The sequence below is a fragment of the Cannabis sativa genome, chromosome 4, assembly GCF_029168945.1.
Source record: "Cannabis sativa cultivar Pink pepper isolate KNU-18-1 chromosome 4, ASM2916894v1, whole genome shotgun sequence".
NCBI lineage: Eukaryota > Viridiplantae > Streptophyta > Magnoliopsida > Rosales > Cannabaceae > Cannabis > Cannabis sativa.
Genome location: NC_083604.1, coordinates 3,005,132 through 3,025,300, shown reverse-complemented (window position 1 = coordinate 3,025,300; position 20,169 = coordinate 3,005,132). Strand labels below are relative to the sequence as shown.

Sequence of the window (20,169 nt, the reverse complement as noted above, 5' to 3'; positions counted from 1 at the left end):
TTGTTAAATTTATGCAGCCCAATAATTAGGTTCGTTGTAGTACTGTTGTTTCTACTGTCCAACACATATGGTATTGGACACTTTATTCTGTTATTATTAGAACATATATATTACTCTCCCTTGATTATCAATTTACTATTTCATCACTGAAATGTTGTTCTTTTTTAATAGGAATATACTCTTTCTTTCAGAAATGGGCTATTTCTACTTTTAATTGTAAGTACAACACAATGCACAAACAATTAGTACATATGCAATGATTAATCGTATTCTAAATAATTTCTTCCTTGTTTAAAACCCAACTTATGGTATAATGTAAATTCATTCATGATGATCAATATGGTAATTTTACAAATTGCAGATAATATTAATAGTGGGAACTAAACTTCAAGTATTCATTACAAATATAAAATTAAGCACAACTAATGGATACTATGGTTCTCTGAGGATGACTACTATGAGCTTGAAGGCACACAATCTCCCAACAATGGACCAGCTGCACCAAAACACAAAGAAATAACTATGAAGTTGAGAAGGATATAAGTGAGGAAGTGGTTCAGGAGCCAATCTCCTCCTCACAACAAAATGTGGTCAAGATTTTTTTATCTCACTTATCATTTAGGAAGTGAAATAGATAACGCTACTATTTTACTCTTATAATAGTTTTTTTCCTTTCTTGTTTTCTTTTCTTTTGGTCATGTACATTTTGTTGAAGATGATAATATGTATAAGGTTGAAGTACTTGACAAAAATTTCTTAATACATATTGGTGAAAATATATCCAATACCAATATATGTATTGATAGATTATAGTTTTTTATATTCTTTAGGTATGATGTACTCATAAGCAGCTTAGTTTTATATTTTATAGTCAGTTTTGTTAATGGATGATTACTAATTTGGTTCAAATGCTAAAAAATAAGAAGACTCTCATGAATATGAATGATATATTATTATATTAATACAATATAAACAAAATGACTTTTTCTAATAGTTATAAACTGTCATTTAAAGTAACTTTTACCGTCGGTTACAATCCGATGGAAGTCTTTCCCAACAGTTATAAACAGTCACTTATAATGATTTTTTCCAATAGTTATAAACCGTTATTTAAAGTTCTGCATTTTTATGATACATAGCCAACGGTTTTAAGAATCGATGAGAAATAATATAAAAGACAGTTATAAACCAATGAGAAAAAACTAATCTCGTAGTAGTCTCTATTTATAGATCGAGTAATAATATGTGTTTTATAATAATAATTAATCACTCTATATTAAAAAAATTAATTAGACCATAATAATAAATTAAAATATATATGATTATTTCTTGTATCGTTCCTAATTAAATTATATAACACCTAACATAAAACTAAATATACGTGTCTTGCACGTAGCTTTCTCCTAGTATATATATATAAATTTTTTTAAAAGATTGAAAAATAATTACACAATTACGTTTAAAAGTGACTATGTAATTACATATGAGCGTAGTTGTACTTTATTTTAAAATACAATGTGTATTTGAATAATAATTAAGTAAATTCTTATTTTTATGTTTGTCCAATGAGTATACTAACATTAATTATGTAAAAATATTAATATTATGTAATTACATCTAGAGTCGTAAGAATTGAAAAATGTAATATATGTATAGCTAGAAGTAATTGAGGAGTTCCAATTATATTCACTAATTCTTAAGACCCCATCAAAATTAAGTGTAATAATTAAAAATTTATTTTAAATATTAACTATTAAAAATCATTTTTTGTTTTTAAATATTAAGTACCGAAATTTTTTATTTTAATTATCAATTACAATATATAATTATTATTTTTTTTAGAGTGCGTTTGAAAATAACTGTGTTATTATTAAGCAACTTACAATACATTGTATTTAAATGTTAAGTAATAATTGTATATCAATTCTAAATTTGATGTTTGGTAAATAAGTTAATAATTACATAATTTAATAAACTAAATACATTGCTTAATTATTTTTAAAAAATAATATATTATAATTACCTCTAATTAATAATTAAGGTGTAATTACTCAATTCCAATTACAGTAGAACCTCTATTCAAGAATACACTTGGGACCAAGAAAATAATATTCTAATTGAGAGGTTATAACTAAATAGAGTTACACTTGAAAAAAAAAATCAAAATATCAAAAAATATTAGTGTAACAAAAATACCAATAAACAATTCTTAATACTATATTATATTAAAATTATTTTCGAGTACATATAATATTTATACATGTACTATAATTTGAAATAAAATTATTAATTTTACATAAGTAAATTTATAAAATATATGTATATATTTATTTAAGATCTAATTATTCTTATATAGAGGTATATTTTATTAATACGGGACTTAAAAAATGTATAACTAATTACAATATAGAGGTTATTCTTATTTATAACTGGCCCAAATTGAGACTTCAATTTTTTATAACAAATTAGAGGTTATTCTTGAATAGAGTATTCTTGAATAGAGGTTCTAGTGTACTAATAATTTTGCCTAAAACCAATTGTTATTATCTTTATTGACATATTTTCTTGTTTGAATCAGGATTCGAAACCCACCACATAAGCTTAGTCCTTGTTGTAGGTAGTGTTATATGTGTGATGAAATTTTTTGAGGTAATTATCGATAACCCAATTAAAGTAGACTGAAATATAAACTCCTATAACTAACACGTGGTTCTCGAGATTATCAGAACAAAAAAAAAAAAAAAAAAAGTGGGAAAGGAATTTGCATCACCTAATTTTTTTTTTTCTTTTAATATATATATTTTGCCTAAAACATTAAAAATTCATATACAAGTTACCACACCTTAATTGGGGAGGAGAGGAGGGTTTCATTTTTAGGCATTTGGATTGTTATTGCTCTCCCAAATTCCCAATTACACTACACGACTCTATTCATTATCCCCACTCTCCTCGGCGCCGGCCTCGCCCTCTCTTCTCCGGCCTCAACTTACGGTGCTACCATTGTTGAGGTAACAAAATATCTCCACTATTCTGAAATCAAATACTCCTTTTTCATTACTAATTACCCAATCAAATTCTACTGCTTTTTATTATTTTGAAATTCCATTCAGATTTATCATTTTTTTTTAATTCTCAGAATTTGGAGTTTGTGAAAAGAGCTTGCTTTATCAGTGGTCAAATGAAATATTCTTTAACAGATTGATGAGATAGTCTTGTTTTTAATTACTGCAATTAGCCAATCAAATTGAACTGATTATTATTATTATTATTATCATTTTTCATTGCAACACCCCATCTCAGTATTTAGAGTCTTTAGAAGTAGGAGAAAGTAATAAGCTTGTGAAAATAACTGGCATTATCAATGGCCAAACCAAATATTCTTAATAAGACATTGATGAGATACACTTCCTTTTAATTACTCTATAATTAACCAATCAAATTGAACTGATTATTATTATCTTTTTTCATTACAACACCATTATTCTCAGAAGTTGTAGTTTTTACAAGTAGAGAGAAAGTAATAAGCTGGTGAAAAGAACTTGCATTATCAATGGCCAAACCAAATATTCTTAATAAGACATTGATGAGCTACTCTTCTTTTTAATTAGCCAATCAAATTGAACTGCTTATTATTATCTTTTTTCATTCCAGCACCATAATTCTGAGAAGTTGGGGCAGAGTCTGTTGTAGCCTGTCTCTTCCGGCCCGACTACCTCCACACTTTGCAAAATTCCACTCACAAGTTTTGACGGAAATTGAACCCCAACAAGTCATCTTGAAGCGGATTCGATCCATCCATATCAATCTCTTGTGGACATTTTCTGATAAGGATTATTAATACAGAGGTTTTACTTGTACATTGGGAATTTATGGTCTTTTTCTTCTCCAATTTACAATTTCACAAGTTGAATTCATACCATTTGTAGAGTTATAACTGTTCACCTATTGAACCTTGTGTAGCTATGTTTGTGTTCTTGTTCATATTCGCTCATTTTGTAATAAGCCTATAAATAAAATATTTCAGCAATCATGAATGGTGCTTGTAAAAAACTCTCAATGTTGATTCAGAGGCAATTCCAGTTGCGCAATGTATCTCATAGTCTTCATCTTCTTCATCATCATCAACCTCGCAATGGGCCAACTGAAAGTTTAAAGCAGAAAGTTGCAGAAAGGGAGAAGAAGAGGAAGAAGATCAAGAAGAATGATGCGTTTGTGGTGTTGGTTCCTGAGGGTCTGAAGTACCTTGACACGCCGACTCTGCCCATGACCTTAACTTTCATTGGGATCGCCATTGCTGCAAAGCTCCTTTATATGGTATTATTCCATTTCTCTAAAAATTAAATCTTTATAGTCTTTTGACTGTATACCTTTGTAATGTTTGATAAGTTGTTTCAACAAAGCTGTTACTTATGCTTTGTTTGGAATGATGGATGGAAAACGGCAAGGATGGATTGGTATAAGGTGTGGAAAAGGGAAAGTAGTGGATGGAATTGGTGTGTCCTTAGAAGTTGTTTGGTAAATTGAGAGGAAGGAAAGGTGTGGCAATCCCTCTAAATGAGAGAAGACTAAATTTGGTGGGCCCTTGTGGATTTGGAATCCACACCTCTATCCTTCCCTTAATTCTTTCCTTCTTACCAAACAAACATAGACTATGAGACTATGGATGGATAAGCCCAATCCATTATCTTCAATCCTTCCCTCCTTAAATACCTCCTACCAAACATACTGTTAGTGATAGACCTTGTTTGAGAATAGAAATTAAATGGTACTTTGAATTTTTTCCTCTCTAATATACAATGATCAATTAAGGATATTACTAATGGCTTTGGGATAGTCTTTTGTTACCAAAAATTTCTTAATGGATGAAGACAAATGAGTAAATTTTCCAAAAGGATTCAGATCATTGATGCAAATATTTTCTGTGCTACATTTGTTTCAGTTCTCCATGAGTGGCAATTTTTTGTTGATAAGATAGCTAGCCTCAAGTGGTGATCAATGAGTTTCGTATAAGAAGACTATACTTTATTCACATTAGTAATGATTTTGAGTTAGAATTCTTTTTAATCAAGCTATTGCTGAGAAATTTTAAGGAGTATTCACTGTTACACTAAATAATTCAGATCATTGATGTGAAAATTTCATGTGCTGCACTGTTTTGATCATTTATCTTTATCTTTTTAATTTTGTTTACATGGTATGCTTAGCAGCACGAAAAGTGGAAAAACGTGTGATTTTCTTGATGACTGGAAAATAGTACTTTGGCTATACAGGTTAAGATAAGTTGTATGACTACTAGGGAATAACTAGTAACAACCAAAATATGGCTCAAGTTTTGCATTATCTTGACATAGGTTTTCGGTTATGAATGATTAATGTGCTTGATTTTTGTTGGTAGTATGAATATAGTGATACAAAAGTACAAGAGAGGATTGAGAAGCAAATAGAGGATGCTCCTGAGGGTCAAGGCACAGTCAGGATGCTAACTCGTGAAGAGTGGGAAGCAATTCAGGAAGTGAGGCCCAGGACTCCATTTGAATCCAAACTTGCCCGTCCAAATGCACGAATAAGAACGGGTGAACCATTACGCAAGGTATGCAACATATATAGTATCTGGCAACCAACTCCAGCGCTTTTTTTTAAGATCGTTAGCTATTGTTGTCTAACACAACCTCAATATTTTCTTCTTAGTTAGCATAACAAGGCTAGAAAATGCTAGTGTCTGTTAAAAATTCGGTACTTATAGATGTTGCTTATTTTTCATTTGTCTCAGATGTTTAACCAATCTCCTGAGTTTGTACTTGCAGTTAACTTAATGTTGCTTACTTTCATATTAGCATGTTACTGGTCTTAAAACTAGTGCCCACTGTTTTCTAACCCCGCATTCAACTCATTGATTTCCGAAATTCTACTTTTTTTCTCTTTTTGACAATTCTATCATCTTTCATTTCTTTAGACCATGTTTACAGATTATTTACACTTTTTTTTATCATTTAATTATGGATTATCTAAGTGTGCCTTAGCAATTTTGTGTCTAATAAAGAAAAAATGGAATTATACACTGATGGGCAAATGCCATTATTCTTACACTTCATGTTTATATGTTTTACACAGGAAGATGTGAAAGACTGGACTATTGATGTGCTCACGGACGCTCTTACCCGAGTCGAAGAAAGTGTGAAAAACAACTGATAGGTACTTGTTCAACATGTTAAGTTACAGTTACAAGTTAAGAATTGAAATTATGATACTGTTGTTTAATACAACATAGGTATACATAACCATGGATGGATCATTTCATATGATTGCCTAGACCATTTGTGGAGTCTTTGCTGCATCATAACTAGTCAAAAAAGAAATTGGATAAGTTCAAAAAGAGAAATTCTGGTAGTTATTGGCTTTTTTTTTTCTTGGTCTCTGTGAATAGAGATGATTATAATGTAGTAGGATTTGCTAGCAATATGATACAACATTTGCCATAAATATAAATGCAAATTTATTGCCTATTATAAACAGAACCACTTCAAATCTGCAAGGCTCAAAATGTAATGTTTTCTCTACTTTTTACATTAATTGAAAAGATAAATTATTTACTTAAGCAATTGGACTGAGAGTATATAGTGGATACTTGCATCAAACATAATAATTACATTTAGATTATCTTTAACTATAGTGTTTATAAAAAGATAGCATATGCATGATTTGAAATGTATTTTCATATATATAACATGAATAAAAAGTAGAAAAGCAAGAAGTCAAAGTGAATGAATACAATATTAAGTTCACAATTACTACTTGGGAGTAATGAAAACAAATGAGTGGGAATGGAAAATTTTTAATATGCAATTATGAAAATTAATAAAATTATTATTATTATTTATTTACTTTTTTAAAAAACTTAATCTTGTATTAGAATTTAGAATGATCTTTCTTATTTATTTACTTAATCATTCTAATTCCATACTATATTTTTCTAGTGGTTTACTTGCTTGTTTGTTGAAGACTCATCAGGCCACACTCCATTACCAAAACATTTATGATTGTTTGTAGACTTCATTCCTTGAAAGTATTTTACTCAATAATTTGTATTTCTTTTACTTTTTCCAATTTAATTGGAAAAAACTAAATATTTTTTAGTGGAACCAATCAAATTACCTTATAATTGATATTTTTTTTACACATTATAATTGGTAGGCTCTAATCATTTACATTGTATGAATATTACATAAGAAAATGTAATTCAATAAATAAAATAAAGCATGCTTAAAAATGTCTTAGTGAGAAATTGTATTGAGGATTGAAAATTTGTACGATCCAAGTACTAGTATGATTTTGACAGAGTATATGGTATGCTTCAGTTCTATTTACAGTTCGTCGAGCAAATTAATACTCGCGTCAACTCTGAGATTGGGTGAATTTTATGTATATTTTTTTTTAAAAAAAAATTGTTTTGACATTTGGATTGGGTGGGCCTTAAATGCAGGCCTAGCCTAGAGTCGAGCCTGGTATAAAACTTACACCACTTGTAGAGGTTAATATAATAATTAACTACTTTTTATGTAAAAAAAATTCCATTTTACCGATTGAGTAATTTGGGTCACTCCCTTGAATGTCGTGCAGTGAAAAGTGAATCCTAGAGATGTAACAACTCTTTGGACAATTTAAGTTTTCTATTTTATTGGTCGATCAGATAAATGAACTAATATTATACTACTGATCGGTGATTTCATATGTATCTTTTTTAAGTCGCGAATAAAGGTTTCTTTCTTTCCTAATACTAACAAGGCTTTCGGGTCATGAGGTATATACGTGGTTAAAACTTCTAATCTTAAACATTTCATATTCTTACGAGACTGTGGATTTACTTTTAACATGTATCTTCAAGTCCTAAGATATAAAACCTTGTGACTCCAATCTAAGGTGTGCTACTTGTTAGCTCGAGATTTTTTTTAGAGGTAACTGATAGAATTTATTAATTTTAAATTGTTAAATATAATAGAAGTTTAGTAATTTGATAATTCACAATATTTAACATTTAATTATGTATAATTTTTATATCTAAATTTGATAATTATTAAACCAGAATCATTAAAAGGTTACACAAAAATATACTGAAATTTTGATTATTTTAACATTAATTAATAATTTAGGAATTATGATCAAAATGTATGTTATATTGGTAGATTTGCATGTCTTACATTTTTTTTTATAATTTTTTGTGTGAAAATATATATTTTGTTTTAAAAAATATTATTTTACGAGAAAATTAAAAAAAAAAAAAGTTAAAATGTATGGGAAAATCAATTAAGAGTAAACAAAGAGGAAGCAATTATCATAAACGATAATTATGTACGTTTTTTTTTATATATTTTTTAACTTTATTTCTAAATTTTCTCATGAAATAATTTTTTTAAGAAAAAATCACATTTCAACAAACTTATATATATATATATATATATATATATTTTTTTTTGACGTGGTGAACAGAGTCACACAAGATTAACAATGCAGCAAACTAGAGTTCGTGTTGGAACCTCCTCGAACCAGAATAGCTCATTTTCTAACCGAAAGACATATTTTACAAACCATAAAATTAAAAATTCCTTTTTTTTAATATTGCTCTACAATTTTTACTTATTATTATTATCCCCCAATCCCACTTTTGTATTCTACAATATATATCATTTTAATATAATTATACTATAAAAATTAACATTAATCCAATTTTAACTCTGTCCAAAAGATTTCAAAATATTGTCCAATTATTTTCAACGGTCCATTTCAAAAAAAAAAAAAATTATTTTCAACGGTACATTCCTAAAAATTAATAAATACAGATTTTTTATTGTCAGAAATAAATAAATAAATAAATAAATAAAGATTTTGATTTGGGATTTGGGGAATTGAATCTGTGACTCGGCCCGCCATTAACATCAACGCAAACCCTCTCCAAAACCCTATTTTTTCACTCTTCTTCTGTTTGGTCCCCGAGAAAGCGAGGGAAAATCACTCCACTCCAGATTCCCTTCACTCTCTTTTCTCTTTCGTTTCAAAAATCAAACCTTTATCACTTCCTTCCCGCTCCCTAAAACTTTAGGGTCCGGGACTAAATGTCGAGGGAGGATGAGCTCGTTTTGCGGGATGTAACCAGTGCCGGTATCGTCGTCGGCGATCGAATTGGCCGAGAAATTGCTTCTCATCTTGATCTTGAAGAAGCCCTAGAAGCTTCCCGTTACTCGAGCCATCCTTATTCAACTCATCCCAAAGAGGTAATAATAATAATATTTTCTTCTTTCTTCATACCATTTATTTATTTACTTCCAAAGGTTTGAACTTTATCTATTTTTTTTTTCTTTCTATTACGTTGTAATTATGTCTTGAACCATTTGCAGTGGCCTCCTTTAGTTGAGGTGGTAGATACTTGGGAGTTACCTCCGGTACTTGTTGAAAGGTATAATGCAGCCGGTGGGGAAGGAACTGCTTTATGTGGCATTTTCCCTGAAATTCGTAGGGCATGGGCATCTGTTGATAATTCACTTTTTCTATGGCGTTTTGACAAGTGGTGAGTATTTTGACTCTGCTGCTTTGTATAATACATATATATTTATATAGTTTGTAAAGTAGATGTAAGATGAATTTCAATGCTGACAAGCTGGTATAATGAGCTGTTACAAAATTGTTGTAAGAGGGTATGAACACAATAATCATCATCATGGTGCATTTTAATTAGTTCTAAAGCTATGAAGTTTCTATAGTAGATTATAATGGAACTAGGCTGCTAGTTTTCTCACCAGGGCTGACAATTGAGTTCAAGAAACTACTATTGGATGATTGGATCCTTTAGGCAAGTTTCTACCTTGCTCTTCCCTAAAAAAATCTAATAGAAACTTCATATGCTAAGATGTTTTTTTTTTTCAAAAGAGACAAGGTTACATATCCACGAGTGACCTCATCCCAAATGTATTGAGAGCCCACATTCTAAGATTAGTAATTTATGTTTTTGCAAGCTGTATCATGCTATAGGAAGTATAAAAACATCTTTTAGCTGATCATGTTTATAAGAGCCAATTTTGTTTGGACCGTTCCTTTTACAATCAGAGTAAATATGGTCAGATAGTCAATTATATATTGATTACGAAGGAGTAGTCAAGCAAGTCAATGATGCTATTCGTTTTTTTTTTTGTGGGTTCTATAACTATTTGCAAATTTTATGTTTGAAAGAAAAATATTTTATAATATGGTCACCATGTTGATTTCTATTATTTATCTGAAGAAAATTTATTATATTAGTTGTTGCTGTTATATTTATAGGAAATTAGGATTCGGGTTATTGTTATTATTATTCTTTCTATAGCCTATAGGTCCATGATTTGCCCCCATAAGATTTAAAATTTGATTCCTACTGGGATGTTCATGGAGACATGCCAAAATTTCATACCTTCAAAAAAATTGTAGGTTCAACGGGAGCATTTGGTAGCATGGACATGATTTCTGTAAAGTTCAGCTTGTGCCCTTGTTTCTATCCAAGTATACATTTTATGCATATTTATTGTCATGATTTCATGATCATGTTTGTGTCGCTTGATTTGTGCAAAACATTATATAATATATACGATGCTCGATGTAGGAGACAATGCAGCATACGAAGACTATGCAAATGATTATTCTGCTCTTTTGTAAATGAATACTATTATTTGTAATTAATGTATCCTCATTGATGGCAATATTTTTCTACCTTCTACATTAATTTAATGTTTGTTCTGTCTTTTTTTTTTTTTACATTAGGGATGGTCAGTGTCCAGAATACAGTGGGGAGGAGCAAGCTATTTGTGCTGTTGGTCTTGCAAAATCAAAACCTGGTGTCTTTATTGAAGCTATTCAATATTTGTTAGTTTTAGCAACACCCGTTGAGGTGATCATTCTTACTCGGTCTTCTTGTTTTCTTCCTGCAATGTATTATTTTCCTTTATTCGCTTATTTTTCTTATTAGTGTGTGCTTGTTAACAGCTAATTCTGGTAGGAGTATGCTGCTCTGGAGGAGGTGATTGTACAGATCCATATGCAGAGGTCTCACTACAGCCCTTGCCAGAATATACAGTTCCATCTGATGGAGTCACTATGACTTGTATCACATGTACTAAGGCAGGTCGTATTTTCCTGGCTGGCCGTGATGGCCACATCTATGAACTGCATTATTCAACTGGTTCAAGCTGGCAAAAGCGTTGCCGAAAAGTTTGCTTAACTGCTGGTTTGGGAAGTGTCATATCAAGGTATTTATGATATAAAATTAAGATGTTTTGAGGTCATTAAGCTTTTGTAAATTTGGACATTTGGGATTTGAAGGTCTGACCTAGATGGAAGCTGAGTGCATTGTAAGAGTCAGATTAACTTACTGTTTTCTAATTTGATAAGATGGACTTTGCTATTCCCATTGCCGTTCATCAGCTTTAAACCATGAAGTTTGTTTTTTTCTTTAAATTATTATTATTATAATTCTTCTTCTTCTTATTATTATTATTATTATATGTTACCCTGTACTGATACAGCCACACTTTTTCAGGTGGGTAGTGCCAAATGTATTTAAGTTTGGAGCTGTTGACCCTATTGTTGAAATGGTTGTTGATAATGAAAGAAGCATGTTATATGCACGAACAGAAGAAATGAAACTTCAGGTTTTTATTCTGGGCTCTAATGGCGATGGTGCATTGAAGAAAGTAGCAGAAGAAAGGAATGTGATCAGTCAAAGAGACACTCATTATGGGGGTAGACAATCATCAGGACAAAGAGCTCCAAATCGATCAGCAAAACCATCCATAGTTTCAATATCACCTTTAACTACTGTGGAATCCAAAGGGCTACACCTTGTTGCTGTTTTATCAGATGGCAGAAGGATTTATCTTACAACCTCTCTATCTAGTGGAAATTTAGGTGGCTTCAACATGAATCATCATAAACCTACCTGTCTGAAAGTTGTCACGACTAGACCCTCGCCGCCCTTAGGTGTCAGCAGTGGTCTTGCCTTTGGAGCTTTGTCTCTTTCTAGCAGACCTCAGAATGAAGATCTTTCATTGAAGGTTGAGACATCATATTATTCTGCAGGAACTCTTGTACTTTCTGATTCCTCCCCACCAACTATGTCTTCTCTTCTTGTTGTAAGTAGGGATTCAAGTGCACAAACATCTGTGTCGACTACATTAGGAACCAGCTCAAGAAGTAATCGGGCATTAAGGGAATATGTTTCTTCTTTATCAGTTGAAGGGCGAATGCTATTTGTGGCAGATGTTTTACCAATGCCTGATGCTGCAAAAACAGTTCACTCTCTATATTCTGAAATTGAATATAGTGGATTTGAAACTTTGTGTGAGTCCTCTGAAAAGGCATGTGCAAAACTTTGGGCAAGAGGGGATCTTTCAACTCAACATATACTTCCAAGGAGAAGACTTGTCATTTTCAGTACCATGGGCATGATGGAAATTGTGTTCAACAGGCCTGTGGATATTCTCAGGAGATTGTTTGAGTCGAACTCCCCAAGATCTATCTTAGAAGATTTCTTTAATCGTTTTGGAGCTGGTGAGGCAGCTGCAATGTGTTTGATTTTAGCAGCAAGGATAGTTTATTCTGAAAATCTTATAAGCAATACTGTTGCTGAAAAGGCTGCTGAAGCCTTTGAGGATCCAAGAGTGGTTGGAATGCCACAACTTGAAGGTAGTAGTGCCCTGTCAAGCACTAGGACAGCTGCTGGGGGATTCAGCATGGGTCAGGTGGTTCAGGAGGCCGAGCCTGTGTTTTCAGGTGCTTATGAAGGGCTTTGCCTGTGCTCTTCCAGGCTACTTTTTCCTGTATGGGAACTTCCTGTGATGGTTATAAAAGGGGGTTCTGTAGATGCTTCTCCCGAGAATGGTTTAGTCATGTGTAGACTATCTATTGGGGCTATGCAAGTACTGGAAAACAAGCTTCGTTCCTTAGAGAAGTTTTTACGGTCTAGGCGAAACCAGAGGAGGGGACTTTATGGTTGTGTTGCTGGTTTAGGGGACTTGACTGGTTCAATTCTTTATGGAGCTGGTTCAGAATTGGGGGCTGGTGACCGAGGTATGGTGAGGAACTTATTTGGTGCCTATTCACGCAGTACTGAGGCTAATGGTGGTGGTGCGTCCAATAAGAGACAGAGGTTACCATATAGTCCTGCCGAACTTGCTGCCATGGAGGTAGGCTGGAATAGTTTATATTCTATAGTGGACTAAGGTTTCTAGACATCCTTTTTCAATTTTTGTTTTGGTTATGCAGGTGAGAGCAATGGAATGTATAAGGCAGTTGCTTCTCAGATCCAGTGAAGCCCTGTTTTTGCTTCAACTTCTTTCTCAGCATCATGTAACTCGCTTAGTTCAGGGGTTCAACACTAATCTGCGACAATCGTTGGCTCAGTTGACATTTCATCAGCTAGTTTGTACTGATGAGGGTGACCAGATTGCTACAAGACTTATATCTGCTTTAATGGAGGTAATTCAAGATTGGAAAAATGAAAACAATTGAGCTTGGTATTCTTCATTCTGAACTTTTTTCTTTTTTCTTTTTCAGTGTTACACTGGTCCTGAGGGCAGGGGGACTGTTGATGATATAAGTGGAAGATTACGAGAGGGCTGTCCTAGCTATTTCAAGGAGTCTGATCACAAGTTCTTTCTAGCTGTAGAGTGTCTTGAAAGAGCTGCAGTTACTCCTGATCCCGAAGAGAAGAAGAATCTTGCTAGGGAGGCCTTCAATCTCTTAAGTAAAGTTCCAGAGTCTGCTGATTTACAAACTGTCTGCAAACGGTTTGAGGATTTAAGGTCAGTTGAATAGATTTAGGGAAGTGTTGAGCTATTCCTTGTGTAACTTGGTTACATTATATCTTCAACAATTTAAAAATGCGTTGGTTACAGGTTCTATGAAGCTGTGGTTCACTTACCTCTGCAAAAGGCACAGGCTCTTGATCCAGCCGGTGATGCTTTTAATGACCAAATTGATGCACCTGCTCGAGAACATGCACTTGCCCAGCGTGAAATGTGTTATGAGATAGTTGTCAGCGCATTACGGTCTTTGAAAGGTGGGGCTTCACGTGGGGAATTTGGATCTCCGGTTAGACCTGCAGCTCCAAAATCTGCCCTTGATCAGGCATCTCGGAACAAATACATATGCCAGATTGTGCAGCTTGGTGTTAAATCTCCTGATAGATTGTTTCATGAGTACTTGTACCGAGCAATGATTGACGTAGGCCTTGAAAATGAACTACTGGAGTATGGTGGTCCCGATTTGGTGCCTTTCCTACAAAGTGGTGGCCATGAACCAATACAAGAGGTTTCTTCTTGAATATTGATTTTAATTTTGATCTTTTCCAGCATTAAGATCGTATTTTCAGAAATGAACTAAACATTTGTTGGCTAGCACTTCTTGCTACCTATTTTTTCTTAAAAAATATTATAATTTGAAGTTCTTTGTTCTTTTTAAGTTTGTGCACTGTATGCTCTCATTCTTATGTTTTCGATCCTCGTGTTTCTGTCATACTTGTAGATTCGAGCTGCTTCTGCAGTGAATTCACCGATGGGTCAATTTGGATCACCTATCCTGCCCAATCAAGCAAAATACTTTGATCTCTTGGCACGATATTATGTCTTAAAACAGCAGCACCTGCTTGCAGCCCATATATTGCTAAGACTGGCTGAAAGACGCTCAACTGATGCGGGGGATGCACCTACTATAGAGCAAAGGTTAAAAGATCTTCCTTATTATTATATATCTTTTGTGTTTTCTTTTTCCTGGCTGGCAGCATGGATATTCTTAGGTTACTATCCTTTTTTACTATCCTTAGAAACAATTACAGAGCCAACAAACCTTGGTGCTAGCCCATTGTCTTCTAATGCTTCTTTTACTTGTAAATTTCAGGTGTCAGTACTTAAGTAATGCAGTTTTACAAGCTAAGAATGCTACTACCAGTAATGGCCTGGTGAGTTCTACAAAGGGTGCTGCTGACAATGGTCTACTAGATTTACTGGAAGGGAAACTTGCTGTTCTTCGGTTTCAGATTAAGATCAAAGAAGAACTGGAAGCTATAGCTTCCAGGCTAGAAGCTTCATCAAATAATGAGTCTGTCCAAAATGGAGCTGGCATGGAAAGCACATCAACTGAGGATGCTAATCTTGCAAATAATGCACGACAAAAGGCCAAAGAGCTATCATTAGATATGAAGAGTATTACTCAGCTATATAATGACTATGCTGTTCCATTTGAGCTTTGGGAGGTAATACTTAATATTCTTATCAAATGAGTTATTAACTGAATACAATTAGTGGCATTATTTTAATATATATATAGCTATAATATCAGTGTATTACTCTAATTGTTAACGCTTCCGTAGCTTGAGCTTGCTACAAGCTTCCAAGTTAACTTACATTTCATGGTCCTGGTTTTCCTTTGCTGCAATCAGATTTGCCTCGAAATGTTATACTTTGCAAGCTATTCTGGCGATGCTGACAGTAGTATTATAAGAGAAACATGTGGTAGACTTATTGATCAAGCTCTTTCAAGGGGTGGCATTGCCGAAGCCTGTGCAGTACTCAAGCGGGTTGGTTCCCACATTTATCCTGGAGATGGAGCTGGTTTACCTTTAGACTCTTTGTGTCTTCATCTGGAAAAGGCTGCACTGGTACTTTTTGCACACATGAGCAATTTTATGTGATTAAAGCTTTTTTAGGGAATGATTTATCTGTAGATGATTAATTTATTGCCTGATTTTGTTGGTGCTATACTTTTTCATAGGAGAGATTGGAGTCAGGGGTTGAATCAGTTGGGGACGAAGATGTTTCAAGGGCTCTTCTCGCGGCTTGCAAAGGTGCAACTGAGCCTGTTTTGAACACTTACGATCAATTGCTATCAAGTGGAGCTATTTTGCCATCATCCAAGCTAAGATTGCGTCTTCTCAGATCAGTACTAGCACTACTTAGAGAGTGGGCAATGTCTGTATTTGCACAGAGAATGGGAACAAGCGCAACTGGAGCCTCGTTAATTTTAGGTGGAACATTCTCAATGGATCAAACGGCAGTTATGAATCAAGGGATTCGTGATAAGATTACTAGTGCAGCAAACAGGTCAGTTGATTTCTACTTTATGCTATATGTTTCTAAATAGGTGGGGTTGCTTATTTATCTCTAATCTAGTCTTTCGACATAAAATTTATACATCAGTGACCGAAGAATATTGAAATTCCTTCAATTTTCGTGTTTAGTGTTTACTATAGGCAAAGTGTTAGGTTAGGTACTCCTAAATAGTAGCAATTTTTAGTTGTCTTTCCCTAATTTCAATTCTTATAATTTAGTGTGTCCTTAACCCGGTCCTTGGTCTGAGCTTTCACCGGTTGAATGTGGCAGGTACATGACTGAGGTGCGGAGATTGCCCCTTCCACAAAGTCAGACTGAGGCTGTTTACAGAGGTTTCCGTGAACTCGAAGAGTCGCTAATTAGTCCATATCCTACTGACCGATACTGAGTTATTCAATATCTAATGTATCATCATGTATTGATTTTTTTTTTCCTTTTCTAATGTAAATTTTTCTAATAAAATTTTCCATAATTTTATCATTGAGCATGAGTTTTTTTCCTTTCAATCCCATGATTTGTTTTGGAATGTAAAAGCTAAAGAATGATACATAATATTTTGAACTGTCAGCTCATCCATTCAACTACTAGAGATAAGTTTAGTCTAATGTCTTAGGTCTCCATTAAATGAATTTCATTGGCCTTTTGAGGGTTCAAAATGAGTAAAATGTTTAGTCACTTGTCTTTTACTTCTGATCTCTTAAGAGAGAGAGAGAGGGTTTTTGTTGTAATTGAATTGGGTTTTTGGGGTTTGTGTTTTACTTTTGTTTTACTGAGGTTCAAAATGGTAGTTTTTGTTGTTGTAATTTTCATGTAGTTTGTATCTTATGATTCTTATAAATTTTGCTGTAAACAAAAATTCAGAGGACATGTGTATTCAGTTTTTTTCTGTTGCATATTAGTAATTCAAGGATCTTGATTTCTTCTTAGAATAATGTGTTTCATGTACAAAGAAATGATTACAATATTAGGGGTAATTAGGAATTTCGTAACTTTTAAATGTATAAAATTGTGTTCCTGAATTATTGAGATAGTTAGATTTAAAGGCTTTTGTTAAATTTAATTTTACTAACGGGCATATAATGTGGACAAAAGTTTGAGTGGTACGATTTGTTATATTTAAAGTTTGGGGGCACGATTTGATATATGATAAAGAATTTGACACATGTTTAAATTTGGAGCTATTTATTGTTACATGAATTAGATTATGCATTTATTAATAAAATTGGATGAAATTAAATTGAAATTGTTGTCTAACACACTTTCTTAATAATATCGAAACCTAAACCAATAATATCAGCAGTGTAGGCATCGATTGACGAACCAATAATATTTTCATCAGATTCGATCTATAATTTATTTTTTGTGGTAGTGTGACAGATAAATTTAAATTGGTTAAAAGATTAGGGGTAAATTTTTAATTTGGGTCAATATTTATGGAGTAGATATACTTTGAAAAAGTTGTGTGTTAAAAGCCACAAAGTAATTAAAATTGAGTGTAATATTTCATAGTGGAATTGAGTGTTTGTTAAACTAGTTAATTACACATATGCTATTATATAATTTGAAATTTTGAAGGAAGAAAATTGTTAAAAGGTATTAGTAGTGTCTAACATCTTTTTTAGTGTAATATCGCTATTAATGTAATTTAATATTAAATCTCATATAATTTTAAAAAATAACTTTTAAGAATATTACTAACCAATTATAAAACGTCACCTATAAAAAGTACTAAACATTATTAATACTCTAATTGAGAGTTTTAAATTATGTTTTCCCATTCTCATGAGGTCATAAGATACCATATGAGAATTGAATGTAATGGTGAATTATTACTGTTCTTAGATAATTAACTACAATTACAAACTTGTGTAAAATAAATTACTTCATATAATTACTATTAAATATCTAAACAGTATTTTAAAATAAATAATAATTACATATTCCCAAATATTTACACAATCACTTCCGATCACATTTCAAAACAGATTTGATATAACTATTTATTTAATTTTTGAAAGAAACATGTCCTATAATTAGATAGAAAAAAATAAAAAATAAATAAATAAAAAAGCTTATGTATTAAATTGTGAAAGTGCTAATCTAAAGATGTAATGCCCACAAAGCACCGTCCATTTTGTCAAAATCAGCACTAAAATCCATATTTTCATTTGGGCTCATAATTCCTAATCTCTAGCTACACTAAATTCTATATGGAGAGAAGTGTTAAAAAATATTATTGGTATTAATATTTTTTTTTACTATTGGTGATTAGTATAATTTAAAAAAAAAATATTATTATTCGTCACCAATAGCACCAAACACATTCTATATAAGTAACGCATTATGATTAGTTAATGATATTTTTTAAAATTATTTTCTTAAGTCATATGAGATCCAATACTTAATTACACTAATAACAATATGACAATCAGTAGAGTATTAGACACCAATAGTGTCTTTTAGCAATTTTTTTTAAAAAAAATAATTTTTAGAGAATTTCCGATTAATAGAAAAAAAAAATAAGACTAATAAAAAAAATATTATCCAATTGGTTTAAGGTATCCGATTGGTTAATAAAACGCTACCTAACAATGCTTAAATATATTATCCGATTAATAAAAAAAATAAGAATATTATTAATCATTCTCTTGGTTCGAAACTAAGCTTTTTTAAAAAAAAAAAAAAATAAATAAAGCCAGTTCTTTTTTTTTTTTTTGAAATGTGTAAAGCTTGTTCTTTTAAAGAGAGAATATCATTTACAATTTTACAATATTAATAATTAATATTTTCTTCAAATAAAAAATATATATTTATATATTTTTTTATTAGGGGAGCCCAAAAAAAAGAGGCCAGATATTTATTTATTTATTTATTTGACTAAATATATATTTTCTTGAAAAGTCTTAATTTAAAAAAAAAATCACGAAAGGTTAAGTCTGTTAATTTATTACTAATCATTTAATAAAAAATCTTCAATTTACGTACACTATTATCTTTATTTTTCAGATATTATAAATTATCATCTTTTAAATTCAAATATACAATATATAATATCATATCTTTTATATATACTAATCCAATTAAGATTAGGAGTGAAATATTATGTATATATATGTGTATCAAACTAAATATTAATTTTACAAAACAAATATATATTATTTTCTTTGAGGATCGATCGATCATCATATAATATAATATTAATATCAAACACATCAACAAATAATTAATTTGCAACGTTCAATAAATATGGCAATAATAGATAATAATGTTTCATGGAAATTTGAATGGAATTTTGTGAGCATAACAGCCATAGTTTTAGTAATATTCATGGTTATGTCCATGGTGGTACCAACCTTTTGGTTTTGTTGGTTGTATTACCGCGACCACGACAATGAGGGTGATGATGCTCGTGACGGTGACAATGAGGGTCCCGATGCTTATCACGGGGACAATGACGATGATAATCGTCGTCGTCATCATCAACATGAACTTATTTCGATAGTAGTTATTGATAATGTGAATCAAAATGTGATCAAAGAGGAACGTAAAGAAGATAAATGCGTAATTTGTCTCGAAAGTTTATTCAAAATCGATGATGATTCAACAATAGGTCAAGTGGTTGTTGAGTCGAAACAATGCAATCATGTATTCCACCAAACTTGTATTACTAATTGGACTCGAGTCCACAAAACATGTCCCATTTGTCGTCTCCCATTGCATTATTTGCACACCGTGTCCTCTGAAGTCACTGCAAAACCTGTCGATCGTGCTGTAGAGAATATAGTTTAATTCTACAAAATCATATTTTTTTAATCTTGTTTTTAAGCTAATCTCGCGGTAGATTACTATTTTCAAAATATTTTTTTTAAATCAATGTAATTCTCAATAATTAAAAGTATTGTACCTTTGAATACAAATTTGATCAAAATACAAATTTTGCGGCAGTATTCAATATGTAGTGGTAGAAAATCTCATTTTAATCAATTGTCAACTTCTACTTTTTTTTAATTTTTTATTAATAATATTAAAACTGTGCCTATAAAAT

General features: G+C 31.8%; 3 protein-coding genes across 4 annotated transcripts; all 3 read left to right on the top strand.

The window, feature by feature from the left end:
• Nucleotides 1-2,824: 2,824 nt before the first annotated feature.
• Nucleotides 2,825-6,510, top strand: LOC115715107 (uncharacterized). 2 transcript variants are annotated; one of them, XM_030643916.2, is made up of 5 exons: nucleotides 2,825-3,008; nucleotides 3,652-3,845; nucleotides 4,025-4,314; nucleotides 5,396-5,590; nucleotides 6,112-6,510. In XM_030643916.2, the coding sequence occupies exons 3-5, from the start codon at nucleotides 4,030-4,032 to the stop codon at nucleotides 6,187-6,189; spliced, it is 558 nt and encodes a 185-aa protein (XP_030499776.2). In that variant the 5' UTR covers nucleotides 2,825-3,008; nucleotides 3,652-3,845; nucleotides 4,025-4,029; the 3' UTR covers nucleotides 6,190-6,510. The 2 variants fall into 2 exon arrangements, with proteins under 2 accessions (XP_030499776.2, XP_060969152.1); XM_061113169.1 differs by having other exon boundaries at nucleotides 3,652-4,314.
• A 2,348-nt stretch (nucleotides 6,511-8,858) lies between these two features.
• Nucleotides 8,859-16,989, top strand: LOC115712749 (nuclear pore complex protein NUP155). The gene is made up of 13 exons (XM_030641100.2): nucleotides 8,859-9,266; nucleotides 9,390-9,559; nucleotides 10,783-10,909; nucleotides 11,005-11,267; nucleotides 11,558-13,202; nucleotides 13,282-13,494; nucleotides 13,573-13,820; nucleotides 13,914-14,328; nucleotides 14,542-14,738; nucleotides 14,914-15,268; nucleotides 15,455-15,673; nucleotides 15,787-16,115; nucleotides 16,395-16,989. The coding sequence occupies exons 1-13, from the start codon at nucleotides 9,108-9,110 to the stop codon at nucleotides 16,510-16,512; spliced, it is 4,458 nt and encodes a 1,485-aa protein (XP_030496960.2). The 5' UTR covers nucleotides 8,859-9,107; the 3' UTR covers nucleotides 16,513-16,989.
• A 2,381-nt stretch (nucleotides 16,990-19,370) lies between these two features.
• Nucleotides 19,371-19,913, top strand: LOC133036586 (uncharacterized). The gene has a single exon (XM_061113098.1). The coding sequence runs from the start codon at nucleotides 19,371-19,373 to the stop codon at nucleotides 19,911-19,913; it is 543 nt and encodes a 180-aa protein (XP_060969081.1).
• Nucleotides 19,914-20,169: the final 256 nt, after the last annotated feature.